The sequence below is a fragment of the Podarcis gaigeae genome, assembly GCF_964106915.1.
Source record: "Podarcis gaigeae genome assembly, chromosome: 16".
Lineage (NCBI taxonomy): Eukaryota > Metazoa > Chordata > Lepidosauria > Squamata > Lacertidae > Podarcis > Podarcis gaigeae.
In genome coordinates this window covers 10732211-10760157 of record NC_139693.1, presented here as the reverse complement: position 1 = coordinate 10760157, position 27947 = coordinate 10732211, and the positions used below count along the sequence as shown (strand labels likewise).

General features: G+C 47.9%; 2 protein-coding genes and 1 long non-coding RNA gene across 4 annotated transcripts; 1 reads left to right on the top strand and 2 right to left on the bottom strand.

Annotated features, from left to right (window-relative positions):
* Nucleotides 1-669: 669 nt before the first annotated feature.
* Nucleotides 670-6254, bottom strand: UQCRQ (ubiquinol-cytochrome c reductase complex III subunit VII). Of its 2 annotated transcripts, none has more exons than XM_083716219.1 (3): nt 6098-6254; nt 4892-5059; nt 670-880 (listed from the first exon to the last, which is right to left on the bottom strand). In XM_083716219.1, the coding sequence occupies exons 2-3, from the start codon at nt 5043-5045 to the stop codon at nt 786-788; spliced, it is 249 nt and encodes an 82-aa protein (XP_083572345.1). In that variant the 5' UTR covers nt 5046-5059; nt 6098-6254; the 3' UTR covers nt 670-785. The 2 variants fall into 2 exon arrangements, with proteins under 2 accessions (XP_083572345.1, XP_083572346.1); XM_083716220.1 differs by having other exon boundaries at nt 4892-5054; nt 6098-6252.
* LOC310833595 lies at nt 2574-4313 on the bottom strand. Its single transcript, XR_014558829.1, has 2 exons — nt 3461-4313; nt 2574-3026 (listed from the first exon to the last, which is right to left on the bottom strand). It is a non-coding gene; the product is annotated as an uncharacterized lncRNA (long non-coding RNA).
* A 204-nt stretch (nt 6255-6458) lies between the features above and the next one.
* Nucleotides 6459-24431, top strand: NDUFS2 (NADH:ubiquinone oxidoreductase core subunit S2). The gene is made up of 14 exons (XM_083715882.1): nt 6459-6615; nt 9455-9558; nt 10472-10662; nt 11337-11457; nt 12433-12545; nt 13965-14039; nt 14260-14337; nt 15908-15993; nt 16137-16256; nt 17657-17786; nt 18228-18323; nt 19537-19620; nt 22135-22192; nt 24196-24431. The coding sequence occupies exons 1-14, from the start codon at nt 6530-6532 to the stop codon at nt 24231-24233; spliced, it is 1380 nt and encodes a 459-aa protein (XP_083572008.1). The 5' UTR covers nt 6459-6529; the 3' UTR covers nt 24234-24431.
* The last annotated feature ends 3516 nt before the right edge of the window (nt 24432-27947 follow it).

Genomic DNA, 27947 nt, shown 5'->3' with positions numbered 1-27947 from the left:
TGCACCCATGAATAAAATAATAAAAAATGTCCTTTTTATATTTCATTTACCAAAAAGTAGAACAGAGATGAGGAACCCATAGCCCAGGGGCAAGGACCTTTTTCAGCCCACATATTCCCTTATGGAAGTCAGATACCAGTGGCAGGAGGGGCCAGACATAAAAATGGGTGGAGCAACAGATTTGATTTGATATATTTCTATTCCACTTTTCCAACAACAAAGCTCAAAACTTCAAATGTGAATCTTACCATGGCACATTAGGTTAGATTCTACACACATTTATACACCCTCTATACTCCATCCAGGCATGCATTCCAGCAAGGTAAAAATACCCAAGGCAGGTGCCTAGTGAGTTACAGGATCTGGGAAGTGGGTGTGGCTTGGGGAGAGTCCCAAGGACAAGCTAGAGTTGCCTGGAGTGCCACATTTGGCCTCCAGGGCTAAGGTTCCTCATCCCTGCTGTAGCCCTCCAGATGTTGCAGGACTGCAATTTCCATCAGCCCTGACCACTGGCTATGCTGGGTGAGGCTGATGGGAGGTAGAATGCAACATCTGGAAGGCCCCACAGGTCCCCTATCCCTGGAACAGCTGAATACTAGACAGCAGCAAAAACAGCCCCATGCCTGCATATTCAGCTTTTGGCAAAGCTTGAAGAATCACACTCACAAGTAGAACAGGAAGAGAGGTTTATTGAACCAGTGTTATTTTAAATATTTGCGTATTCATGTCAACAAGCTGAGGCCAAGAATAAATGCTGGCAACTGTTTTCTTTGTTATCTGTCAGATTATTCGTCATTCTCATAGTCAGCTGGGTTCTTCCTTTTAAGACGTTCAAATTCTTCGGTTCCCCAGGAATAGATGACATAGGCCGCGACAAAGGCTTAGGAGGTTAAAAAAGAAACACAGTTAGCTTTACAACTACAATAAAAGCAACCAAAACTTCTGTTCATCCAGCTCCACCGTTCTCAGTGGTCCCAAAGGTCTTCTTGCTCCCTTGCACATGACTCTGCCCTGTCTCCCTTGCTGTCCCTTATACCTGGAATTGCGTCCCAAATCACCTGAGTGGTATCTTTCTCTCTTACATCCTTCATAACCCTTATCAAAACCACTTATACCCTATTGGCACAGCCCTTAAGTTCCCATAGTCTACTGTAACAAAGGCTAAATACATGTTACGAAAATAATAACATTCTTCTGCTATGAAATACCATTCCAGCAAATAGTTGGGAATGCAGTACCATCTTTTATAAAAGGGATGGAGAACCTGTGGCTCTCCAGATGTTGGACACCAACTCCCATACACCGTGGACAGCATGGCCAGTGGTCAGGAATTATGGGAATTGTAGTCCAGCAAGATCTGGAGGGCAAGAGGCTCCCCCACTCCTGCTTAATAAGATGTACAAATAGGAGTTTTATAATATGGCAACTGCTCTGCCATTCCTCATTTCCTTAAAGATGTACTGTTAGCTCTACATATATTTGTGTGGCCTAGTGTAGTTGGATTACAGCTCTTCACCCCTTACCACTAAACCCTAAAAAGTTACTAACCTGCAATATATATTGCAGGTTATATATACTAACCTGTATATATATAGGTGTGTGCGTGTGTGCTGGGGGTTCGCAGAGAGTTTTTTCACTCTTGCAAGAGCATGGTACATTTCTTTTTAAACAGTGTTTTATTTATTTTCAGTTACAAATGAGTTAGATACAAAAAAGTAGAAAAGAAAAAAGAATAACACTAACAACAAGTTGGAGGAGCCTAGTAATTTTTTATGCTGCAAAGAGGAGGTTTCTCTCTTATGGCAGCCCACTTGATTTCAATTCTGGGCACAGAGAAGGAATAGAATCTGGCCCCACTCTGCAAGCCCACTCACTCGCCTGCACAGAATTACTTGTTGCCTATGGCTACCAGGCTAATACATAAACACAGGGGTGTGGAATCTTTTTCAGCTGAATTCCCTTCTGGGGGCCACACACCAGTGGTGGGTAGAATCAGAGGCAAAAGTGGGTGGAGCAATGAATGTAAACCTTTGCCTCTGTATACTAGATTATTTTCTAAACGCGCGCACACACACCCTCTCTGTCCTCCATCCTGACATGCAAGAACTGTTGTCAGAATTCAAGGCTATAATCCAAGCAAGGGAGAACCAGTCAAGGAGGGTGCAAAGCAGAGCCAGGAGGAGAGCGGTCTGGAGAGTCCCAAAGGCCAGAGAGCGCTTGAAAGGCTGCATTTGCCTCTCAGCTCCAAGCTTTCCCACCCCTGCATAAACTACCAAGGCTGGATCCATCTTTTCACTGAATTGTTTGCTATAACATGTAATCCAAAATACTGTACTTTTAAATAAGTCCACCGTGATCGCCTTCTTCCATTGGTCCCTGTCAAACTGGCCTTCCCATAAAATTAGCTGTTGATGAGTAACATTTTGGTATCAATATTTTTAGGGGAACGTTGAAGACTTTATTATTTTTTCTTTGTAGCTTTCAGTGGCTTGTGTAAATTGGGCTGCAGTGATGATGTTCTAAGCTGCCGACAGAATGCTGAGCTTGTGCCGTACTAGTTCATTTTTTTGGGGGGTGCTGATTCTTTAAGATCACCACAAAATGTGATTTTATCCAACTCACTTATATCAGCCAAGTTCATTGATTTCCATGGGTCTACTACTCCAAGTATGTGTTAGGTGGATGCAACCCAGTGTTTTAAAAATATAATGAAGTGTGGTTGTATCATATTTAATTCTTTTAAATGGTATTCAGACTGGTTGTCTCTGCTGTTGCATTCCACTTTGTGAATATATATATACAGAGAAAGAGAGAGAGAGAGAGAGTAGTTTTTCTCTCTGTAGCATTTTTTGTGATTGGTCATCATGCTGTGATGACATTCCAAGCCACTAGACAATTTAAAAGATACACAGATGGAGCAGGGGCTTGGAAGCTGGCCCTTACAGGGACCCACCTCAGAGCCTGAATAGGTCATCTCAGGATTGAGGAGAGTACAGCGGGAGATGGTAACACTATGCAAGAGGCTGCTAGCACTACAGTGGTACCCCACAAGACGAACGCCTCGGAAGACGAAAAACCCGCTAGACGAAGGAGTTTTTCGTTTTCTTAGCCGCTTCGCAAGACGCATTTCCCTATGGGCTTGCGTCGCAAAACGAAGCTTGCCCCGCAAGCTCCGGGGAAGCGCCGCGCGCCTTCCCGTCTGTCCCCGGACCCCTTTTGAACCAAGGGGCGGCAACGGGGAGAAGCGATTCTCCCCGCTGCCCCTTCCCTTGCTTTAAAACAGGTCCGGGGACAGAGGGGAAGGCGCGCGGCGCTTCCCCTCTGTCCCCGGACGGTCTCAATAGGAACGCATTGATTGATTTTCAATGCATTCCTATGGGAAACCGTGCTTCGCAAGACGAAAAACTCGCAAGAAGAAAAAACTTGCGGAACGAATTAATTTCGTCTTGCGAGGCACCACTGTAATATAAAACCTGAAGACCTCAGGACTTCATAAACTGCTGTCAATGGCTGCAACAGCATATGAATTCGTTGAACTATTGAAATACACTACTTAAATGCTAACTATCATTGTCACTGAGGCTAAAGATGACTAATTGCTAACGAGATTTTGTAATTACACTAAGGAGATTATAATTCCGGAACACGTGGGAGAGTAGACTGTTATTGCCACTGTGTACTGACTAAAGGAGATTGTCACCTTGATCTGCTCTCTTGCTCCATCTAGTGCTTCCAATGTAGAGCAAAGAGAACTGTCTTTTATAAATTGGCACAGGCTGCCCAATAGCCACCAGGCTAAGTTCAAAGTGTTGGCACAAAACCCTGTATGGCTCGGAACCAGGATACATAAAAGAGTGGTTCATCCCCTATATACTCAGCCAGTCACTGTGTTCTACAGGAGAGGGCCTTCTGAAGATAACCATCTCATCAGCAGGTCTGCCTGCGCAATGCCAGAACTGGGAACTCCCCCCACCTACATGTAAGACAAGCATCATCTCTATTGTTTTTTCAGTGCCTGCTGAAAACTTATCTATTTCAAGAAGCCTTATAAGGGGAATTTTTTACCCCAGTTGCTATCTGCATTGGCTCTGAAATTCTGGGTTCTTTAAATTCTGGGTTTTTAATTTTATTAATTACCTGCTCTTCAACCCAAGATCCCAGGATGTGTTGCAACAATTAAAACAATTTATAATCCAGCTGGATAATATCCTGGATTGAACACTTAACTATTTTGAAGAACTCTAATATATATAACCGACAGATGGATAGTTGGAAGTCCTTTTAACCTATTTCTTTACTTCCCTTATTGGTATACAGTAAAAAGGTAAAGGTACCCCTGCCCGTTCGGGCCAGTCTTGCCAGACTCTAGGGTTGTGCGCTCATTTCACTCTAGAGGCCGGGAGCCAGCGCTGTCCGCAGACACTTCCGGGTCACGTGGCCAGCGTGACAAGCTGCATCTGGCGAGCCAGCACAGCACACGGAAACGCCGTTTACCTTCCCGCTAGTAAGCGGTCCCTATTTATCTACTTGCACCCGGAGGTGCTTTCAAACTGCTAGGTTGGCAGGCGCTGGGACAGTATTATTCCTTTAATATTCTTATCCCTTTGTTATCCTTTCTTTTTCTTTTCTACTTTCTTTTTGTTTCTGCTTGTTTCTAATCTGCTCCATTCCCTCTTTGCAATATGATGGCAATGAAGAAACTGCTCCCCCCCCCCATGCCATATGTTGCTCCAGAGATTGCCTTCTTCTGAAATCAACATCCTGAGTACTTCCTTTGATCTTCACTTTGAACATCAACACACTAATCCTGGAGAAAGAACCAGCCCTCAAGGGTAACACAGAGCACACAAGCAAGAAGCAGAAGGAGCAGCCTAAATAATTTTTAACTTACGAGGCACCACCCGGAAGACCTGTGTACTGAACCTCCTCCAGACATTAAGAATTCCTTTGGAGAAGAAGTGTGGGAAAGCTCTCTGTTCAAATGGAGACAAGCTGTAGGTGATCACATGCCTTACTCTCTCCAAGTTTCCAAAGTGAATACCCATCTTGGCAGGCTGTTCTGCAAAAGGAAACAGGAATGACAGAAAAGTATAGGATTAGCAAAACACTGCTGAAGTGGAGTGCATTCTCCCAACATTTTAACTTTGCATAGGGGGTTGTTTAAGGGAGTTTTCCAGTGACTCACTTTCAATACAGGGTGAAGCAAGACCAAGTATCAACCTTTGACTACATCTGCATGACAAAAAGAGGTTAGCATCTCAGAACCACATGGACCAGGAATGGGGAATCTCTTGCCCTCCAAATGTGGTTGTGCTACAACTCCCACCAGTGCCACCCAGCAAGGCTAAGGGTCAAGGACAATGGGAGTTGCAGTTTTTATTATTCCTGCAATTTATTACCTATTCTTCACCCTAAGGTCCCAGGGCAGGTTACAACTCTTAAAACACCACTCGTAACATTAAAAACACAACATTGCATAACATTAAAAGTAACTTTAAAATTCCAGAAATAGGGTGGGCCCTAAAAATATATATACATCAGGTGTCAAAAGCCAGGGTAAAGAGGTGCATTTTTTCCAGCATTCACCAGAAGCTATATAATGAAGGCCCAGGATGCACCTTGGTGGGGGAAGCTGCCCTGCTTGTAGTCCAGTAACATCTGTGTGGAACAGCCTTTCCCAATCTTGGTCCCCAAGGTGATGTTGGACTAAACTCCCAGTAGCTCCAACGGTAAGGGATGATGGGAACTGTAGTCCAACAACGTGTGGGGACCAAAAATTGGGTAAGGTTGGGGAAACAAGACTGAGCTAGACGGACTCATGGTTCCAAGAAGCTTCTAGTGCAGGCATCCGGCCCTCCAAATGTTTGGGACTACAATTCCCATCACCCCTAGGTGACAGGACCAGTGGTCAGGGATGATGGGAATTGTAGTCCCAAACATCTGGAGGGCCGGAGTTTGCCTACGTCTATTCTAGTGGGTGCTGTTTACACCGGAGTAAAGAGAGACCGAGGACCCTTAACAAGGGACTCCTGAATCCTGAGAGTATAAAAGCCGGCGTGATAGAACCCTTTCCAACCACATTCCCGCTTCTACGCACCGGCTCAGCTCCTTGCAGGAAAGGTCACCGCTTCTCACTCCAGCATCAGAAAAGGCAACAGGTCCTCCTTTCCCTTTTCCGGTCCCAGCAAGGTCACTTCCGGTTTAAACGACTCTATAGAATCGCTATCAGGCCCGCCTGCCCGCGACGTACTGCTGAGCATGCTCACTGGCAACCGCTGAAGTCGACGCCCTGCCCTTTCATGGCGGACGCGCCGAACGTCCGTTCACGGGAGCCTCCTAGTGCTCTTACTACGCACGCGCAGCTCGCTCCGCGGCCACTGTGAAGTCGGCTGCCCTTCTCTCTCCTTGGGAGGAGAGGGGACGGATTTTCCCACTTTGCCCGTACCTACAATGGCGGCTCCGAAGCTCTGCACTAAAGGGAGCATGCGCGGGTTTGACGTCTGTGGGATGCCGCAGCCCCGCAAGGAAGATGGCGGCGCTCAGGGCTTTGTGGAGATTGCGGGCACCTTCAGGGTCATGGAGACAGGGGATTGCGCTGGGGGCGGCGCCCAGCAGGTAATACCCCCCATTCTTTTCACACCACCCTGGAAATAGCTTTCCCCTCTTTTTGTTTTAATGGCTGAGGGTCTACCGTTACGGCTACGCGGCTCCCTTCCCACCCCGGTGAATTTCTAGAGAAATGTCAAGCTCCTAGACCTCATGGAAGCCGTGCTGCGACCGGAGACCTCTGCCCTCCAATCGCCTGTGCAGGAGGACGCTTGTGAGGAAAGGCGCCCTCTGCATATGCCCAGAGGCAGCGTCTCTGTACGTGGCACCGTGCGTTTCTGTTCAGAGGCCAAAGACTGAAACAGGTTTGGGGGAGAGAAGAGATGAACCTCAGTTCAAATGACATTCTGCGTTGCATGGAGGGCAACCCCTTTTGTCGCTGGGGGGTGGGAGTGGGGAGCCGTATGTTGGACCATAGTTCTTAACATAAATACACACACACCCGTCCTGCATAGCTGTCAACGTTTCCCTTTTTCAAAGGGAAATTCCCTTATTCCGAATAGGATTCCTCGCAAGAAAAGGGAAGAGTTGACAGCTATGCCGTCCTGACCGAGGCTGATGAGAGTTGGAGTTCAGCAGCGTCGGTCCCCAGGCCTGGATTCACTTTCTATATGCTCTTGCATGGTAAGGTAAATGTATAAAGGTAAAGGACCACTGGATAGTTAAGGTAAGTCTAGCCAAAGGTGACTATGGGGTTGCGGCGCTCATCTCACTTTCAGGCCAACGGAGCCGGTGTTTGTGCCAGCCTGACTAAACCGCTTCTGGCGCAACGGAACACTGTGATGGAAACTAGAGTGCACGGAAACGCTGTTTACCTTCCCGCCACGACGGTACCAAACGCCGTTTACCTTCCCACTTCTACCCACCCACTCAGCTTCTTGCAGGGATAAAGAGGGGCCAATTCTCTCCCCATTTCCCAACTTCCTCTGTAAGATTAAATTCCAAAACAAAAAGTCCTTTCCCACCAAAGGAAGGTAATATTTTGGCTTTATCAGTACTTTGTCAAGGCCAATTCACTATGCTCAGTAAAGAAAACCAGTATTTTCAGCCTCTTCCCTCCCCCCCTTCCACTTTACTCACAAAAGCAGATTTTAACAGTTATATATTCCCATCTTTACACCCATTCACATCAAAATGATTTTTGATTACCAATATAAATAAAACTATAATATTAATGTTATTTTAAAGTCTGATTTAGTCTAATGTTAAGAATGAATATTATAGTTCTCTTTTTTTATCTTGATTTTTAACAACCTAATATCTTTTAATAACATAAGTCCACAATTAAAATTCCATAAGGTTAGATGTCTTCAACACTCTGAAAGATCAAAAATTTCTTTCCCAAAAGTAGTGTAGTGTAGATTCAGAGAGTCAGTCCAATCTTTCTTCCAGAGAGGAAATTTGTAGTATTCTTCCATTAAATAACATTGCAATCCTTCTCTGCTTTGTCCTCCATTTTAAGTCAAGTTCAATCACAGCATAGGAGAGATTCAAGTTCAAATTGAGTTCAAGTCAAGTTCGATGTTTTAAAAAATCTTGAGATTAGTATAAAAGAAAGCAATGTGTAATCTTTTAATCCTTATTGTTCATTAGTTAACTTATCTCCCAAGGTAAACTTCATCAACACTTCACTTGCATGTATTTCATGCTCATGGTACCAGGAACGGAAGCAGACTTCCTTTTAATACTCCTGCTCTCCCTCCACCCTGCCGAATCAATCTAATTAAACAGTCCTCACCTTTGCAGTCAGCTTCAATATACTGGAATAGTAACCACTTTTGGCTGGATTGGAGACTTTGCTTTACGGAGCTGCAATGGTTCCTAGTTCACCAGCGCTTTCACTCGGCTTCATCCCCACTCTCTGCACCTCTCGCGATGGAGAACAGAGACCTGCAATGCCGAGGCGCTGTCTGTGACCAGCAGGACCCCGAGACACCCCAATGCTCCTCTTGGGTTTTGCGGGGGAAGCGCATCGCCCTTTTGCTCTTCCCCAAAGGCTCCATAAGGTCGAATCTGACAGAGCTGTCAGATCCGCGGTCCATCTGCCATGTCGCGGGAACCTGGAAGTCATGGTTTTCATTCTTTTGCATAGTGCAGGCTTCCTCAACCTCAGCCCTTCAGATGTTTTGAGACTACAATTCCCATCATCCCTGACCACTGGTCCTGCTAGCTAGGGATCATGGGAGTTGTAGGCCAAAAACATCCGGAGGGCCGAGGTTGAGGAAGCCTGGCATAGTGTATGTGCGCCTTGTGGGTAGGTTCGTTATTTGTTTTTCTTTGTTGGCAGTGCGAAAGGTTGGAATCTATGTTTTAAATTTTGTGTATAGTGCGCTTTTATTTTCGCCCCTGTAAGCTGCTTTGAGATGTGGTATAAATTCCTTAAATACAAAAATAAACTTGTGTTGAGCTGCCAGTAAAATAAATAAATAAAAATACAGTGGTACCTTGGGTTACAGACTCTTCAGGTTACAGACTCCGCTAACCCAGAAATAGTACCTCAGGTTGAGAACAGAAATCGTGCTCCTGCGGCATGGCAGCCGCTGGAGACCCCATTAGCTAAAGTGGTGCTTCAGGTTAAAAACAGTTTCAGGTTAAGAACGGACCTCCAGAACGAATTAAGTTCTTAACCTGAGGTACCACTGTACAGTGTTGGGCTGGTCTTACAGACAACTGACTCAAAGCCAGGAAAACAAATAGGAGCCAGATCTGGTGGATGTCTCCCAAGGTCAGCATCTATCCTAGTGCCAAGGCTTGCCCTACAACACAAGCTAGTCAGCATCCTTTTTTCGGATTCATACTGAGTGTTGCTGCCTGAGCAGATCTTAACATTTCTTCTTCCCTTCCTTAGAGGAAAGCAGTGGCAGCCTGATGTGGAGTATGTCCAGCATTATGGAGGTGCCGTCATGTATCCCACGAAAGAGATGGAAAAATGGGTCCCTCCTCCCTGGAACGGTGAGTTTCCTCCATAGAACTGAATGGAGTCTCCCTCTCATGTGGAGTTTCTCAACGGGATGAAATACAGTATTGTTCTGCTGTATTTATTGATGTAGCAGTGTTTCTCATACTTAGGTCCCCAGCTGTTTTTGGACTACAGCTCCCATCATCTCTGACCACTGGTTTTGCTTGCTAGGGATGATGGGAGTTGTAGTCCAAAAACTAGCTTAAGTCAATTAATTTCATGGGGTCTGCTCTTGAGTAGGTTGGCTTCCATTCCGGATCAATTACAGAACATCCACACATAATCAAAATAAAACAATCTCATTAAAAAACAAACACAATGTGTGAAGAAACTAGCTTTAGAAAGGTAAAATTCTCATTTGTTGCTATGCCCACTTTTGCCTCTGGCCTTGCTGACTACTGGGCAACCCAATAAGATGGGTAGCATTATTATTATTATTATTATTATTATTATTATTATTATTATTAGGTGGCGCCTGGAAGGTTTCCCCTTCTTTGCCCTTACCTTTGTACAGTAGGCTACCTTCAGCCACACAAAACCCCAAGGTTTCTACACCCACCCACACTTCTCTGTCTCTTGGTCAGCAAGGGGCATCATCACAGTTCAATGACACATTCTAGCCAGAAAAAAACGCTTGCAAAAGAGTCACAGCAGGGCTGGTAAGCAGTGTGGCTTGGGAGGGTGTGTGGCCAGCAGAGAGCCCCGAGGCCCTCAAGCCTTGAGTTTCCCCACCCCTGGGTAAAAGTAATATCCTTTGCTCCTCCCACATTTGCTTCTTGCCCCACCCACAGATGTGTTTCCCCAGTTGCTGGCCTACGAGTAAGTGCAGCCGTTAGCTTGAGGAAGGTCTCCCTTCTCCTGCTTTACCAGCAAGATGTCTCACATGTGCTCTTCTGACCCAAACAGACAAGGACCCGCCCTTTGAGAAAAATGTCTCCAATCTGACCGTCAACTTTGGGCCTCAGCACCCTGCGGCTCACGGGGTCTTGCGTTTGGTCATGGAGCTGAGCGGGGAGTCCGTGAAGAAATGTGACCCCCACATCGGCTTGCTTCACCGGGGCACCGAGAAGCTGATAGAATACAAGACCTATCTCCAGGTAATGATTGGCAGGAGCTGCTCTTGCACTCTGGTCCCGCTTGCGGGCTTCCCATCATGGGTCTCCAGTTGGCCACTGTGAGAACAGGACATTGGACAAGAGGGACCACTGGCCTGATCCAGTCAAACTCTTAATAGGAGTTAATGGGAGTTTTACTTAATAGGTCCCCTTGTACCTACGGGACCGCCTCTCCTGGTATGTCCCACAGAGGAACTTATGTCTTCAAATAAAAACATCCTGAAGGTCCCAGGCCACAGAGAGGTTAGGCTGGCCTCAATCAGAGCCAGGGCTTTTTCAGCTGTGACTTCAATCTGGTGGAACCCTCTGTCACAAGAGACTAGGGCCCTGCGGGACTTGACATCTTTCCGCAGGGCCTGCAAGACAGAGCTGTTCCACCAGGCCTTTGGCCAGGACACAGCCTGACTCCCTCCTTTGGCAATCTTCACAGAACTTTAGCTTAATGGTTGCCATTAATTTGATTTTAATTAATTTTTATAATGAAATGTTTTTAGAATGTTGTACTATTTTATTGTTGTTAGCCGCCCTGAGCCCGGCTTCGGCTGGGGAGGGCGGGATATAAATAAAATTTATTATTATTATTATCATCATTAATATGTTCTGAAGATCCTTGAGTAAGTCTCTAGCTGCTTTCAAACTATCCTTTTCTGGCCCAGGCTCTGCCCTACTTTGACCGGCTTGACTACGTCTCTATGATGTGCAACGAGCAAGCCTACTCCTTGGCGGTGGAGAAGCTGCTCAACATCCGTCCGCCCTTGAGGGCTCAGTGGATCCGAGGTGGGTAAGAAAAGCAGGCAGCTTACGAGGGTGTGGTCGCAGCTAGCAAATGAAGCAATGCCACTGAACTGCAGCCCATGTTTCCTCCTTGGTTTGTGTACCTTTAAACAAGCCAACATCAGGGAAGGGGAACCTGTGTCCCTCCAGATGTTGTTGGACTCCGGCTCCCATTATCCCTGACTGTTGGTTGTGTAGGCTGGGTGTTGGGGTCAGGTCAGCAATAACTCATGTGTCAGTGAAGTTAACTCTTTATTCAAAGAAACAAACACAGCTCAGGCCAGTGAGCACAACAACTCTTCCCAGCAGAACTAGTCCCAATGAGGCAGTTGCCAGGGCAGATGCTCCCCACCTTCCCACCACTCCTTAAGTTCCCCCCCCCCCAAGTTCTGAGGCTCCTTCGTCTTGTCTCTCTTTCCTCCACCCTCTTCATGTCTCGGCAAAGTTCTGTGAGATTGGGGTGGGGAGCTGCTCTTTGCCGTGGCTTCTTCAGCAGCCTGCCTGATCTCTGCCTCTTGGCCTCCCTCCTCTCCAGCCTCTGCTTCAGCCTCTGATTCTGGACTGTTCTCTGACATAGACTCTTCTTGCTCCCTAAGCCCTGTCACCTCTTCAGCTTCCAACACCTCCTGCTCCCAGTCCTCCTTTCTTCTCTCTCTGATCACATATCATTATCCCACCACCAGGTCTTCTTCCCTTGGGGGGTTCCCTAGCTAGTGTCTCCCACCATTCCTCTGTATCCAGCCAGCCCATCACATTGGGGAGGATGTGAGTGGGTCACGGGTACCTCACCCCTGCACTGTGTCCTAGGCCTCAGTCCTAAAGACACTCACTAAGGAGTGAACCCCTTTGAGTTCTGTGTGGCTGTGCTTAGGATCGTAGCATTTAATATGTGCCCTATCCCCCCTCCCCATCCATTTCCTTACATGCCCCCGGTTCTGCGTTCACAGTAGCTAACCTGAGTCTCTGCCTCCTTTCCAGTTCTCTTTGGCGAAATCACGCGTCTCCTGAACCACATCATGGCCATCACAACCCACGCCCTGGACATTGGGGCCATGACTCCTTTCTTCTGGATGTTTGAGGAGAGGGAAAAGGCAAGTATTCTTGGATCCAGCGCTGTCATCGGAGACGCGAGTGGCCTTGGTGGCATGGAGTGCCATCTGCCAGCTTCATCACCGGCTGCCCATTTGTTCCCAGACAAGTTTCAGAGTTCTGGTTTTGAACTTTTAAATACTCATGTATCAAAGCTGCCTAGGTGATCATTAGGCAAGCCCTCCAATCCTGTCATCTCCAGTAAGACTGTAGTAAGACTACAGTGGTACCTCAGGTTAAGAACTTAATTCATTCCGGAGGTCCGTTCTTAACATGAAACTTTTCTTAACCTGAGGTACCACTTTAGCTAATGGGGTCTCTTGCTGCTGCCGCGCCGCCAGAACACAATTTCTGTTCTCATCCTGAAGCAGGGTTCTTAACCCGAGGTACTATTTCTGGGTTAGCGGAGTCTGTAACCTGAAGCATATGTAACTCAAGGTACCACTGTACTGGCATACCTCCCTAGATGGTTGTTAGGGTGGCATATAAGAGGGGACTGCCTGACTGCTCAAGGTATTCTCTGATTCCACACACATCCCCCAAAAACGGTTCCAGGTTCATTGTCCTGAGCATATTAACCTTTGTTTTTAAAAAGTAATTGACGAGGTTTCTAGTCCTGATGATTGTGGAAGCCTGCCTTAGAATTCTGTGCACAAAGTCAGAACCCAGAAAGAGTTCTTGGGCTGGCGGCACGAGACATAAATGCTCTACTGCACCTTGCATCTCCTGCCAGTTTCTAAATTACACAAAAGAAACAAGCCTGTGCAGATTGCATAAAACCCACAACTCTTTCTGGTCCCTGTGGCACAGCGTACACGGAGAGTTAGAATCCTAGAATCGTAGAGTTGGAAGGGACCATGAGGATCATCTAGTCCAACCCCCTGCAATGCAAGAATCTTTCGCCCAACCTGGGGCTCAAACCCACAACCTTGAAGTTAAGAGTCTCCTGCTCTACTTACTGAGAGAGCCACAGGGCTCTTGCTCAGTGGTGTAGGAATGTTATTCTCTCTTATCCCAGTGCTGCTGGCCGTGATGTGCAGCAACATCCTGACACCTCAAGCATGAAGTTCGTAGCTGTGTGAACTTGAGATGTTGGGGATGAAACCAAGAAACCTACAGCCTTTGACAGTCTGGTGCCTTCTAGGTATTTGGGACTGCACCTCCTATCAGCCCCAGCCAGGCCTAGTCAAAAACACTGAGCGTTGCATAACATCATAGAATTGTAGAGGCCTTGGAAGGCACGCCAAGGGTCATCTAGTCCAACCCCGCTCTCGTCAGCCCCAGCCAGCCTTAGCCCAAAAGAAGGCATCAGGTGGGGAAGCCACTGGCCCATGGCAGAATGGGAGAGGCCAGTTGGGAGCTGTCCACAGGATTGCACCTGTAAAATGTTCCCCTTCCCTCCCTCTTTGTCTGCCTTCCAGATGTTTGAATTCTACGAGCGGGTGTCTGGAGCCCGGATGCACGCTGCTTATGTCCGACCAGGAGGGGTCCACCAGGTGAGAAGGCTACTTTGTGACCAGACAGGTGGACAGCTAGGTTGGATTGGGCAGGTCTGAAGACTTGTTTTTCACAGAGACGGGAAGACCACGAGTTCTCCAGGACCTCTCTCTCTCTCCATGGGTTGTATCCACTGTCGGTTCTAGTCTTAGTTGAACACAATCCCAAAATGTCTTTTCAGCATCTGCTCCTCTCTTCTTCTCCATCCCTGTCACTCAGGACATGCCTCTTGGGCTGATGGATGACATCTATGAGTTTGTGAAGAATTTCTCCATCCGGATAGACGAGGTGGAAGAGGTGAGGCGTTGTTGACAAACAAGGGGTGCCAGCCCTTACCATGAGGTTTCTCTGTGACCACCCAAGCTACTGTGGCAGGCTCCTGCTGTTTGGGTTTTTTAAAACCCCTCTTCAGGGTGCCAGTCAAACAAATGTGCTTTCTTTCAGCCATCCTATGCTCCTCCCCTGGTTTCCCCTCCAACAGGCAGGCAGTATTTCATGCCTACTGAGCATATTCAGTTTTCATGGGAGCTGGGGGGGCACTCCTTGAGATTGTTTGTTTTCCCCCCAAAGATCTTTTTGCGGGACGCGGGTGGCGCTGTGGGTAAAAGCCTCAGCGCCTAGGGCTTGCCGATCGAAAGGTCGGCGGTTCGAATCCCTGCGGCGGGGTGCGCTCCCGTTGCTCGGTCCCAGCGCCTGCCAACCTAGCAGTTCGAAAGCACCCTCGGGTGCAAGTAGATAAATAGGGACCGCTTACTGGCGGGAAGGTAAACGGCGTTTCCGAGTGCTGTGCTGGCTTGCCAGAGCAGCGATGTCACGCTGGCCACGTGACCCGGAAGTGTCTCCGGACAGCGCTGGCCCCTGGCCTCTTGAGTGAGATGGGCGCACAACCCCAGAGTCTGTCAAGACTGGCCCGTACGGGCAGGGGTACCTTTACCTTTACCTTTTTACCTCACAAGACGAAATTAATTCATTCTGCGAGTTTTTTCGTCTTGCGAAGCATGGGTTCCCTGGGTATTAACGGTTTTAAGAAAAAGGAAACAAACTCGCAAGACGTTTTCGTCTTGCGAAGCAAGCCCATAGGGAAATTTGTCTTGCGAAGCAACTCAAAAAACGAAAAACTCCTTCGTCTTGCGAGTTTTTCGTCTTACGAGGCATTCGTCTTGCGAGGTACCACTGTACTTGTAAAAGATGTATCTTTTCACTCAGATTCTCCCTGAGCCAAAAGATCAGACCCTGTTTTCATCTGTATGAATTCCTGCTTTTGTTTCAAGGGCATTAATGTTGTATTTTTGTTTCAACAGTGCTGTTTTTATGTTGTACACCACCTAGAGGTTTCCTTTTTAAAGAAGTGGCTTTAACTGCTTGAAATAAAATAAATACATATGCAAACCAGAGTTAAAATTAACCACAGTTTCTGACCCTAGCAACCGTGCTAAAGAAGGAGCAGGGGAAGAAGAGTCCTAGGCTTGTGCTGGTCACAGTAAACCATAGTTTATTGCGTTTAAGCTACGGTTTATCATGCTTAAACTATGGTTTGTTGTGACATCCACACTCTCTGTTCTTCTCCATGGTTTCTTCCTTTTAAAACAAGGTTGGGGAGCCTGTGACCCTCTAGATCTTGTTGGGGTCCAGCTGCCTGTAATCAGGATAGCCCAATGATTGGGGATGATGGGAGGTATAGTTCAATAGCACCAACCCTATCCTAAGAGAAATAGAAAACAGAACCGGATAATTGTGCCATGAGCACAACTGCCTAGTTGGAAATCACTGATCTGAAGGGGGAAGAGCTGGTTGGGGTTCCCCACTCCTCCAATATAGATTCCACGGCTCAGTTAGTTGTATCTTTTCTTTCCCTCCATCCCTCCAGATGCTGACAAACAACCGAATCTGGAAAAACCGGACAGTTGATATTGGAGTGGTGACGTCGGAGGAAGCTCTCAATTATGGTTTTAGGTAACGGAGCAGTGAAATCACGTGGTGAAGCTGGTGTCCACCAGAATTAGGGCGTCCTGCATTGTGTGGGTGCTCACTTTCACCTTGGGCACAAAAGCTGCGTTTTCCCTCCTGCATCTCTCCTCTTTCTCTTTCCCCGTCAGCGGAGTGATGCTTCGTGGCTCAGGGATCCAGTGGGACCTTCGCAAAACCCAGCCGTACGACGTCTACGACCAGGTGGAGTTCGATGTCCCGATTGGGTCACGAGGCGACTGCTACGACAGGTGTGGTTCCACTTTCTGGAGGGGGGTTTACCTGCACTTGGTGGTCTGCACGCCCCCAAGAGCTTGTCCAGCAACTTCTCAGTAATAGTATGCAATGCCTCAAAAAGCACAATGTCTTTCTCGTCATAAGAGCAGTCAAAATGGTTCATCCAATGTCTTCCTCTGCTGCGATGGGTCGTGGATTCCTTCCAAAGCCTCTGTAGGCAGGTGAAATATTATCTCACCTGCCTACAGATTTTGACTTGACTTTCTAGCCAAGTCCATTATGAGCTGTCATTGCCGACCCCTCCTTCCCCCAATTCTTGTGGCAATTGCAGAGAGCTTGGATTGAAAAGAGCCATGCTTGTGTTGGCTTGGTTCGATGCAGGATCCCTGGGAGAAGGAGGCCCTGCCGGTCAAACATTTCAAGACCATGGAGAACTCCAAATGAGCCACTTGGCTCCTTGGAAGGTTGGGAGAAGAATAAGCCTTTTTAAGCTCCTGCTCTCAGGCTCCACCTCTTTGTGATGATCTCTAGATTCTTAAAGGGCCCACCCTCTGGCCTGAAGGTGGGCAGTCTGTTCCTTAGCTCCCTACCTGGTGTGCACTGTTAATGGGACCTTCCTGGGGTTTTTCTCTGTCTGGTTCTTCACTATCTAGCTCCCTGGCTTGTTGTTAATTTTAATATTAGCATTGGGTGGTACCTAGCCAAGTTCTGTATAGTATTTGATTATATCCAATGTTAGTCTAGTCAAAATGGACCCATTGAAATTAAACAGCATGTATAACTTAGACCCCGTGGGTCTGCTCTGAGTAGAATTTAGTTGGCCAAAACCGATTAGCCCTAAGTTATTCATGTTGATTTATTTAAACAGGTCTGTTCTAAGTAGGACTAACATTGGGTACAAACCGATAAATTTATATCCCATCTTTCCTTCAAGGAGCTCAAAGTGGCATGTGTGGTTCTCCCCTTTTCCATTTCAAGGTTTTTCCCCAGCCCCCCACTTTATTCTCACAAAACAGCCCTGCGAGGTAGCTTAGACTGAGAGACAGGCACTGGCCTGGTGAATTTGATGGCCAGGTGGGGATTTGAACCCTGGTCTTCCAGCTGCTAGTCCAACACTCTAACCACTAAGCCACACTAGTTGCTCAAGACTAGTTGGGTCTACTCCGTTGTGTTTTTTTACTAGAACGTCCAACTTTTTTTATTTATTGCATTTGTATCCCACCTTGCTGCCAAGGAACTGAATGTGGTATTTTTTGCCCTTCTCCTCCAATTCTGTTTCATCTTCACAAGAATCCTGTGAGGTAGGATGGGCTGAGAGACCAGGGCCACTGCCCCCCCCCCCCCCAGCAAGCTTCATGACTGAGTTAGGGATTTGAATTGTCACCTTTAACCATTACCCCACACTCCCTCACAGGTACCTGTGCCGAGTGGAGGAGATGCGCCAATCCCTCCGTATCATCTTGCAGGCCCTCAACAAGATGCCCGAGGGGGAGATCAAAGTGGACGATGCCAAAATCTCCCCTCCAAAGCGGGCAGAGATGAAGGTAACAAAACCACCCCTGAGCTGAGGTGGCACCTCCTGGTGGTGAAACGGGGAAGCTCTCTACTTTGTCTGGGTTTTAGAGTACAGTGGTACCTCGGGTTACATACGCTTCAGGTTACAGACTCCGCTAACCCATAAATAATACCTCGGGTTAAAAACTTTGCTTCAGGATGAGAACAGAAATCGTGCTCCGGCAGTGCAGCGGCAGCAGGAGGCCCCATTAGCTAAAGTGGTGCTTCAGGTTAAGAACAGTTTCAGGTTAAGAACAGACCTCTGGAACAAATTAAGTACTTAACTCGAGGTACCACTGTATCTGAAGAAGTGTGCATGCACACGAAAGCTCATACCAATAACAAACTTAGTTGGTCTCTAAAGTGCTACTGGAATGAATTTTTTTATTGGGTTTTACAGTGTGCGTGTATCTTTTATTCCCCCTCTCCAGACTTCCATGGAGGCCCTGATCCACCACTTCAAGCTGTACACAGAGGGCTACCAAGTGCCCCCTGGAGCTACGTACACAGCTATAGAGGCACCCAAGGTACCGTCCTGTTCTCTGAGCAGCTGGAGGGAACAGTGGATCGGCAACAAAATGGAGTGCTCCCATTCTGGGCTCCAGCCAGACATGCCCTTTCCCTGGATATTCCGCCACTCTGATCTCCCTCTTTCTCAATGCTTCTTCCTGCGCCAAACCGATATTCAGCATTCTGTAGCTACTGAGCATGCTCAGTCCACGCTGGGCTATGGTTGGTTTTCTTGGTGCATTTTTAAGATATTCCCCCACCACCACCCAAAAAAGATTTGTCCCCTTACTTCTGGAAGCCCCAGGATGCTTGCAAGTATGCTGATTCCTCTTTCTTCATCATAGGCCCCATTTTCACTTCAGTCTGGTCAGCGCCTGAGTTTGCTGTCAGCAGGGTCGCCAGCCAAATCTTGCCCTCTGTTTACCTCCTTCTTACCATGAGAGCATCTGTGGAGCTTAATTCTCAGCCTGGACTCACAGTTCCCAGGGTTCCCTGGGAAGAGAGAATGATTGTTAAACCACTCTGATAATTGTAGCTCTTTTAGGGGTGTCCTAACAGCCCTCAGAAGTGATGCGGGTGGCACTGTGGGTTAAACCACAGAGCCTAGGACTTGCCGATCAGAAGGTCAGTGGTTCGAATCCCCGCAACGCAGTGAGCTCCTGTTGCTCTGTCCCAGCTCCTGCCAACCTAGCAGTTTAAAAGCACGTCAAAGTGCAAGTAGATAAATAGGTACCACTCTGGCGGGAAGGTAAACGGCGTTTCCGTGCGCTGCTCTGGTTCGCCAGAAGCGGCTTAGTCATGCTGGCCACATGACCTGGAAGCTGTACGCCGGCTCCCTCAGCCAATAAAGCAAGATGAGCGCCGCAACCCCAGAGTCGGCCACGACTGGACCTAATGGTCAGGGGTCCCTTTACCTTTACCTAACAACCCTCAGCAGCCTCAACAAACTGTAGTTCCCAGGATTCTTTGCGCGGAAACCGTGACTCTTTAAAGCAGTACGATACAGCTTTAAATGCATAGTGTGGACGCGTCCTTTTTTATGTTGCCTGCCTCTTCTCATTGGAGTCCCAGAATCCTTTGCAACTCTCTCACTGAGGAAGTTCTAAAGCCATACTCCGCTTCAAGTTCTCTCTCTGCCCTCTCACACCCCATGTACCATGGCAACCCGGCTTCTCAATTTGGGTCATCTAATTCTCCTCCCCTCTCCTCCTCTGCATTCTCATCCTGCAGGGGGAGTTTGGTGTGTACCTGGTCTCTGATGGCAGCAGCCGGCCCTACCGCTGCAAGATAAAGGCTCCAGGATTCGCCCACCTGGTAAGAGGGACAAGGGAGGAAAGGGGGAAATGGCCGGTGCCCATTGGGACTGGCGGGGTGGGAGGCAGGCAGCCCAACAGTAGGTGGCGCCAGAGCCAACCAAGGGCAGAACCAACTAGCCCTATTGAGATTGAGAAGGAGGAGGAAGCTGATAGGCAGGATCAGAAAGAAGGCAGGCAGTGGGGCTGGGGGGGGGGGCTGGCTGAGGGTTGAGTGAGGCTGGGACAGTGCACCCTTTGTCTGTTCCAAATGAGGCACCTGTAGGAAACCCAACAAAGTAAGCTGCAATGCACTTTATGTGGGGCTACCTTTGAAAGTGACCTGGAAACTACAACCAATCCAGAATGCGGCAGCTAGACTGGTGACTGGGGGCGGCCGCCGAGACCACATAACACCAGTCTTGAAAGACCTACACTGGCTCCCAGTACGTTTCTGAGCACAATTCAAAGTATTGGTGCTGACCTTAAAGCCCTAAATGGCCTCAATCCTGTATACCTGAAGGAGCGTCTCCACCCCCATCGTTCTGCCTGGACACTGAGGTCCAGCACCGAGGGCCTTCTGGCAGTTCCCTCACTGTGAGAAGCCAAGTTACAGAGAACCAGGCAGAGGGCCTTCTCAGTAGTGGCACCCGCCCTGTGGAATGCCCTCCCACCAGATGTCAAAGAGAAAAACAACTACCTGACTTTTAGAAGACATCTGAAGGCAGCCCTGTTTAGGGAAGCTTTTAATGTTTAATAGGTATTTTAGTGTTCTGTTGGAAGCCGCCCAGAGTGGCTGGGGAAACCCAGCCAGATGGGTGGGGTATAAATAATAAATTATTATAATATTATTATTATATAAGCTTCTTGATATCAGTAAGCTAGGGTGGGGAGGGTCATGGCAGGCCCTGCCCCTCCTTCTTTGCCTTGGGAAAAGCAGATGGCAATACGTCATGAGCCTCAGATTTGGTTAGGTGTCCTTGCTGCATGTTTTAATAGAACGGCACTGGAAATATTTGCTCAGGGGGCTGGCAGGGGGAATTTCCCGGCTCTTCCTTGAACTATTTCTGGTAGTCATTCTTCCTTACAGGCTAGAAGAGTTCAGCATTGGAAAAAGAGGGACTCTATGCTTCTGCTCATTTGTTTGACTGGCATGTGTTTGTTTGTTTGTTTGTGTGTGTGTGTGTGTGTTTGTGTGTGTGTGTAGGGGATGTTTCCTTCCTCTATTTTGTTCCTCTTCTCGTCACCTAGAGTTGGGAAAACTCTGTGTTTCGGTTGTGGTTTCGGGTGCATATGCAGGGAGGGTGGTGTGAGTTCTGCATGGTACAAAAAAAACTCATTCAAAACTTGTCGTGTTTCCCGAAAAATGCTGACCCCTCTGCATCTTGTCTCCGAGTTAAGCAAATTCCCGTGTTTCTTTTTACATGATTCTGTTTCAGTTGAACTTACAAGAGAGGCAAATTGATCTCTTCAGATCACTGGGCCTCTCAACCACGGAAAACCTAATTCACAGCACAAACTTACATGTTACATGTTTCTTCAGAAGTTGGTCCTGTTGAGTTCAGCAGGGCTAAGCCCTGAAAAGTAGGTGCAAGTTTGGAGTCTTAGAACGATCCTGGATTAATAGAATTGTAGAGTTGGAAAGGGACCCTGAGGATCATCTAGTCCAACCCCCTACACTGCAGGAATATGCAGTTGTCCCATATGGGAATCAAACCTGCAACTTTGGCATTTTAGCACCACGCTCTAACCAACTGAGCTATCCAGGCTGGCTTCATATGACTTCAGCAGGAATTGTTTGCTTGGTGCATTTGGGTTGTTGTTTTTTTAAAAAGCCCTCAAGTTTCTAGACCTTGTGAAATGCTTTTTAAAATCAGCAAGTTAAATTTGGTTTCTAGTTCTGCTTTTTCCCTCCTGTCACATTTGTGGTGGGAGGCTGCTTAGGAGAACATGTTGAGCCAGGTGTGGTGAACCTTTGGCTCCCCCAGATGTTGCTGGACTACAACTCCCATCATCCCCGACCATTGGCCATGCTTGCTGGGGCTGGTGGGAATAGTCATTCAGCAATGTCTGGAGGGGCAGCGGTTCCCCACATCTGGTGCAAGCCACCTGTGTGCTGTTTTTATAGCCCTGGCTTGATGGCAGCAAAGCGCTTGAGATCATTCCACTTCCTGACACTTCTAAACCTTAAATTAGGGATGGGGAATGCATGATCCTCCATGCACACACCCCTCACCATTCAGGCCAGGAAAAGGAATGATCAGAGTTTAGGCAAAAACACTGAAGGAAAGTACAAAGCAGGGCCCTTGGTGGGCCGGGGGTGCAGTGAGAGTCCTGGGGGCCACATTTGACCACTGGCCCTGAGATTCCTCACCCCTGTACTGCAGGGAGGATGGTCTGACCAGCTCTTTCCTTCTCCTGCTCTTTTTCTCTCCTAGCCCCATCCATCTAACATTTAATTCTATTGAAAACAAGCAAACAAACACCAAATCCATAGACATTCTTAAATGTTTGCCTCCCCTTCCCATTTCTGCAGGCTGGGCTGGATAAGATGTCGCAAGGTCACATGCTTGCAGACGTGGTGGCCATCATCGGTAGGTCTGACTTCCATTCTTCTCGTTTGACTTTTTGGCTGGCGGAGCGGGAGGGGGGGGGGCGAGCAGACAGGTGGGAAACTCGGCCTGCAGTGCTCAGTGTGCCCACTCGGAAGCAAGTCCCATTAAATTCAATGGGACATACTTTCAAGGACTGCAGCCTCAGTCTCTCAGCTGCTGTACGAGGGTCAGGAAACCTGCAGCACTCTCCAAACGTTTCTGGACTTCAGCTCCCATTATCCCTGACCATTGGCTGCGCCGGCTGGGGTTGCTGGGAGCTGGAGTCCAATAACAACTGGATCCTTAAATGTTTCCTCTCCGGGGCTAATTTACCGTATTTTTCGCTCTATGGAATGCACTTTTCCCCCTCCAAAATTTAAGGGGAAATGTGTGTGCGTTCTATGGAGTGAGTGCAGGCTCCCTGGCTTCAGCGATAGCAACGTGAAGCCTCCGAAGCACAGAGGGAGTGCTCCCTCTGCGCTCCAGAGGCTTCGCGTTGCTTTAGCTGAACTCTGCAGAGCGAGAGGGGTCGGTGCGCACTGACCCCTCTCGCTCTCCAGGCTTCAGGGATAGCCGCCTGAAGCCTTTGGAGCGCAGCGCGAGCTCCCGCTGCACTCCACAGGCTTCAGGTTCCTTTTGCTGAAGCTGGGAGAGCAAGACTCTCCTGGCTTCAGCAGAGAGGGAGAGCTGTGCAGTGCCCCTTCAGCCAAGCGGGAGGAGAAATGGAAGGGGCTCCGTTTCTCCTTGCCACTTCGCTGAAGGGGCGCTGAGCAGAGAGGGGGAGATTTTTTTTTTCTTGTTCTCCCCCTCAAAAACAAGGTGCGTCCTATGGTCCGGTGCATCCTATAGAGCGAAAAATACGGTAAGCCACAGTTGAGCCATCAGATCTGGGTCTACCTCCTCCATGGAGGATCTGATTGTCAGACAATCAGTAAACTTTTTCAGCAGGGGCCTGTCCACTGTCCCTCATACCTTGTGGGGGGTCAGACTATATTTTGGAAAAAAAGAAAATGAACGAATTCCTATGCCCCACAAATAACCCAGAGATGCATTTTAAATAAAAAGACATTCTACTCATGTAAAAACACGCTGATTCCCGGACCATCCACGGGCCAGATTTAGAAGGCGATTGGGCCAGATCCAGCCCCCGGGCCTTAGTTTGCCTACCCACGGACAAGACAATGTTTCCCCCTGAGTACATTCAAAAAGTGTTTCTCTCATCGTGGAATGAGTAAAGGGAGTCAACTCGTACCAAGTGTCAGAACAGGTGTGGGGAACCTCTGGACCTCCAGATGTTGCCAATGGCCATGGATGATGGGAGCTGTCATTCAGGAACATCTAGCAGCCCACACTTAGGAGAGTTTCCATAATGGAGTTTGTGGGGTGGGCCAAGTTGTCTCCTAACCTTTGATGATGGGCATCCCGTTTTCCTACAAAGGGACGCGGGTGGCGCTGTGGGTAAAACCTCAGCGCCTAGGACTTGCCGATCGCATGGTCGGCGGTTCGAATCCCCGCGGCAGGGTGCGCTCCCATCGTTCGGTCCCAGCTCCTGCCCACCTAGCAGTTCGAAAGCACCCTTAAGTGCAAGTAGATAAATAGGGACCGCTTACCAGCGGGAAGGCAAACGGCGTTCCGTGTGCTGCGCTGGCTCACCAGATGCAGCTTGTCACGCTGGCCACGTGACCCGGAAGTGTCTGCGGACAGCGCTGGCTCCTGGCCTCTAGAGTGAGATGAGCGCACAACCCTAGAGTCTGTCAAGATTGGCCCATACGGGCAGGGGTACCTTTACCTTTACCTTTACTCCGTTTTCCTAAAAAGTGAAGCACTGGGTTGCAGCAGAGCGGCCTGCTTCCTAGGCATGCTTCTTCCAGGGGCAAGTCCCACCACATTGTGAAGTGTGGCTAGGAGTACAACCCTTCAATACCCTCCGCTGCCAAATGTCTAACATGAAGACAGTAGGCACCATCCCTGGCAGCTTTCACACCTCTCCTCCTCTTCCTCAGGCACCCAGGACATCGTCTTTGGCGAAGTGGATAGATAAGCATTGAGCCGCCTGGGGCGAACCACACCATCACCTCATAGAGGGGGATTCCCTTCTGAATTGGCACCTCCCAGCAAGGACCGTTGATGCACCGTCCTTCCTCTCTTTTTTTGGTGTCTCTCTGTGTACAGTCTTGTGTGGCCCTCCTTGCACTGCAAGCAGGGCTTAGCTATAATTAAACAAAATGCTCTCAGCAAACTCAGGGTGTGTCTCTGTGTGTTTGTGATGAGGAATCTGCCAGCGGGGCCTCACCTCTGCCTCCTTCTGCTTCCTCTTCCTTTGCTTAAGGTTAAAGATCTGAGTTCTCTTTTTCCCATTCTCTCTCTCTGTCAGTGCTGGGCCTTTAAAAAAAAAAAAAAGCAAACACATACACACAGACATCATTTTGCTTTGCAGACGGAACAGGCTGCATTCAACCCCCAGCAGCTCCAGAGAGAACAATCAGTGTTTGGGAGCCAGCCTGCAGCAGCTGGGCCTAATTTGGCCCAGCATGAGTCCTCAATTGGCCATGTTTATTTCTTCATTATTTCCATTTCTATGCCACTTACTGTCTGAAAAATTCATATACAGTGGTACCTCTGGTTACATACTTAATTCGTTCTGGAGGTCTGTTCTTAACCTGAAACTGTTCTTAACCTGAAGCACCACTTTAGCTAATGGGGCCTCCCGCTGCTGCCGCGCCACCACCGCACAATTTCTGTTCTCATCCTGAAGCAAAGTTCTTAACCCGAGGTACTATTTCTGGGTTAGCGGAATCTTTAACCTGAAGCGTATGTAACCCGAGGTACCACTGTACAGTGTTGCCTTGGTTTACAAACTTAATCCGTTCCAGAAGTCCGTTCTTAAACCAAAGGCACACTTTCCAATAGAAAGTAATGCAAAATGGGTTAATCTGTTCCAGACTTTTAAAAACCACCCCTAAATCAGCAATTTAACATGAATTGTACTACCTAACGAGACCACTGATGCATAAAAGGAAAGCAATAATCAATGTACTGTACTATAAAATAAATAAAACAGTATTGTAGGTGATAAAAATGATTTTTCCCCCTTACCTGCCCTGATGATAGTCATTGTTTGGATGGGGGGGGGCTTTTATCTATTTCCGCAGTTACACAATCAATAAGTAGCCAAACTGGGATCCACACAGATCCCCCCACAACGCTGTGGGAGATGCTCCCTGGAGCGCGTGCCTCCTGAGGAGCATGGGGGGGGGGGAGTTGCGCTCGTGCAAACCATCTGGATGGTGGGCACTCAGCCTCCCTCCCACACAGCTGCAGGAAACACCCCCCTTCTCCACTGCCAGACAACAGAAGTGTGGCACTCAAAACAGACGTGCACCCCCAAACTGAGTACATTCGGATTCCAAAAAAAGTTCGCTAACCGGAACACCTTCTTCTGGTTTTGAAGTGTTCGTGTTCCAAATAGTTTGTGAACTAGACTGTTTGTAGGCCAAGGTACCACTGTATTTTTATCCCTCCTTTTTCTCAAGGTTGCATGCGTGGTTCTCCCCCGTTTAATCCCCCACAACAACCTTGCATGGTAGGCTGGGCTGAGTTTCTTGGCTCAAGGTCACCCTGTGAGTTTCATGGCAGAGTAAAGACTCAAAGGCTGGTCACCCAGCTCCTAGTTCAACATTATAACCACTATGTCATACTGCCTTGAAATATCTTGAAGCAGTTTACAGTGGGCAAATACGCAAAATCAATATGGTAAATTCCGTAAAATCGTGTCAAATGGTTCACATAGCAAAATGCATAAATATCCATAAACATGAAACCAGAGAGGACGACAAGGCAGTATAGTATAAAATTTCAATAATTTATCCAATCTCGCCATCCATTGCCTGCAACCTCTATGACCATTGCTTGAAGTCGTGAGTCAACCATTCATACATAAATTGTTCACACTCAACAGTCTTGCAACCCACATGCAAAGGGTCACTCTCACACATACACATACAGTGGTACCTCTGGTTAAGTACTTAATTCGTTCCGGAGGTCCGTACTTAACCTGAAACTGCTCTTAACCTGAAGCACCACTTTAGCTAATGGGCCTCGTGCTGCTGCCGCACCGCCACAGCACGATTTCTGTTCTCATCCTGAAGCAAAGTTCTTAACCTGAAGCACTATTTCTGGGTTAGCGGAGTCTGTAACCTGAAGCGTATGTAACCTGAAGCGTATGTAACCTGAGGTACCACTGTATAAGGTACAATCCTGACACATGAAGCAGTAATGGACTTGTGGTTTGCAACTCAGGTGGGAGAGCCTCATTTCACAGCCTCTCAGAAATCATTCCCCTGCCAAAGATAGCATAGATTCAGACATAATCCTATGCCCATAATTATGTCTGAATGCAAAACGTAAAAAGAGTGCTTATGTTCATTCTACAGGCTTTACTCTCTGCCCCACCCCACAGCCGAGTTTTTGCCAAGTTCCGAATTTAATTTCTGTAGCAAAACTTACATAATGCTTCATTGCAATGAAACCTCCAGAAATAAAAATAATGTCAATAAAAGACAGTTAAAAGCAAGTACTTAAGAATGCTGAAAATACAATTCAAATCAGCAGTAAGATAAAAGAGAACAAAACACATGGCAGCAGTCTAACATCTCTGGATAGTCTTGCCCAAACAATGGTGTTTTAAGCAGGCACCGGAAAGAGTACAGCAGAGGCCCCTGCCTAACATCAAGAGGCAGGGAGTTCCAAAGTATAGCCAGAGCCACACTAAAAGGTTACTGTGGGTTTTTTTAAAAGAAGTGTAAAATGAGCATTATTTGGCACCTGGTACAGGATCAGCACTCACGGGACACGGGTGGCGCTGTGGGTTAAACTACAGAGCCTAGGACTTGCCCATCAGAAGGTCGGCTGTTTGAATCCCCGCGGCGGGGTGAGCGCCTGTTGTTTGGTCCCTGCGCCTGCCAACCTAGCAGTTCAAAAGCACGTCAAAGTGCAAAGAGATAAATAGGTACCACTCCGGCTGAAAGGTAAACGGCGTTTCCGTGCGCTGCTCTGGTTCGCCAGAAGCGGCTTCGTCATGCTGGCCACATGATCCGGAACCATACACTGGCTCCCTCGGCCAGTAAAGCAAGATGAGCGCCGCAACCCCAGAGTCGGCCATGACTGGACCTAATGGTCAGGGGTCCCTTTCCCTTTACCTTACAGGATTAGCACTAGGCATCAAGAGACCTTTGCCACATCTTCCAAAAAGAAGAACAAAAGTGTTTTGCTTTGGTCGGCTGAAACCAGCTGAAGCGTGTGCCTATATTGGAGGATTTGTGGCTTCTGTGGGTACCGTGCAATGAGTCTCTGAGCGTTCACACTGTGGCCTAATTTGAAGGCAGGCAGGCAGGCAAGCGTCCAAAGGAAAGCAAGAGTAAATTGGTTTTTTTCTCTCTGAGGGAGACAGAGCTCCTCTGCTGCCTGCCTTGGATGGAAACTCTCAAGAATAGGCGATTTAAAAATTTCCAGATGCTGAATGTGATAAATCAGATACCAATATCTGATTTCACTCCCCCGCCCCCGCCCCCCACATTGAGGCTGTTTTTCTAGGGGAAGGGAAAGACCAGCAAGCAAGAGAAAAGCACTTTTGCAACTGCTTTTTTCACTCTGTATCTTTCTGGGTTTAAAGCATCCATTTACTGGCGCCGCCTGTTATCCTTTTTTAAAAATGTAGGGAACTTTCAAGTAAATGAATTGCTCAGTTGAGATGTGA

Excerpts from the sequence above, each read along its gene's own strand:
- UQCRQ (XM_083716219.1), bottom strand. The coding sequence starts at position 5,045 with ATGGGTATTCACTTTGGAAACTTGGAGAGAGTAAGGCATGTGATCACC. Across the intron at positions 881-4,891 it reads GGTCTTCCGGGTGGTGCCTC|CCTTTGTCGCGGCCTATGTC; the intron begins GTAAGTTAAAAA and ends TAACCTCCTAAG.
- NDUFS2 (XM_083715882.1), top strand. The coding sequence starts at position 6,530 with ATGGCGGCGCTCAGGGCTTTGTGGAGATTGCGGGCACCTTCAGGGTCA. Across the intron at positions 16,257-17,656 it reads CGAGGCGACTGCTACGACAG|GTACCTGTGCCGAGTGGAGG; the intron begins GTGTGGTTCCAC and ends ACTCCCTCACAG. Across the intron at positions 22,193-24,195 it reads AGACGTGGTGGCCATCATCG|GCACCCAGGACATCGTCTTT; the intron begins GTAGGTCTGACT and ends CCTCTTCCTCAG.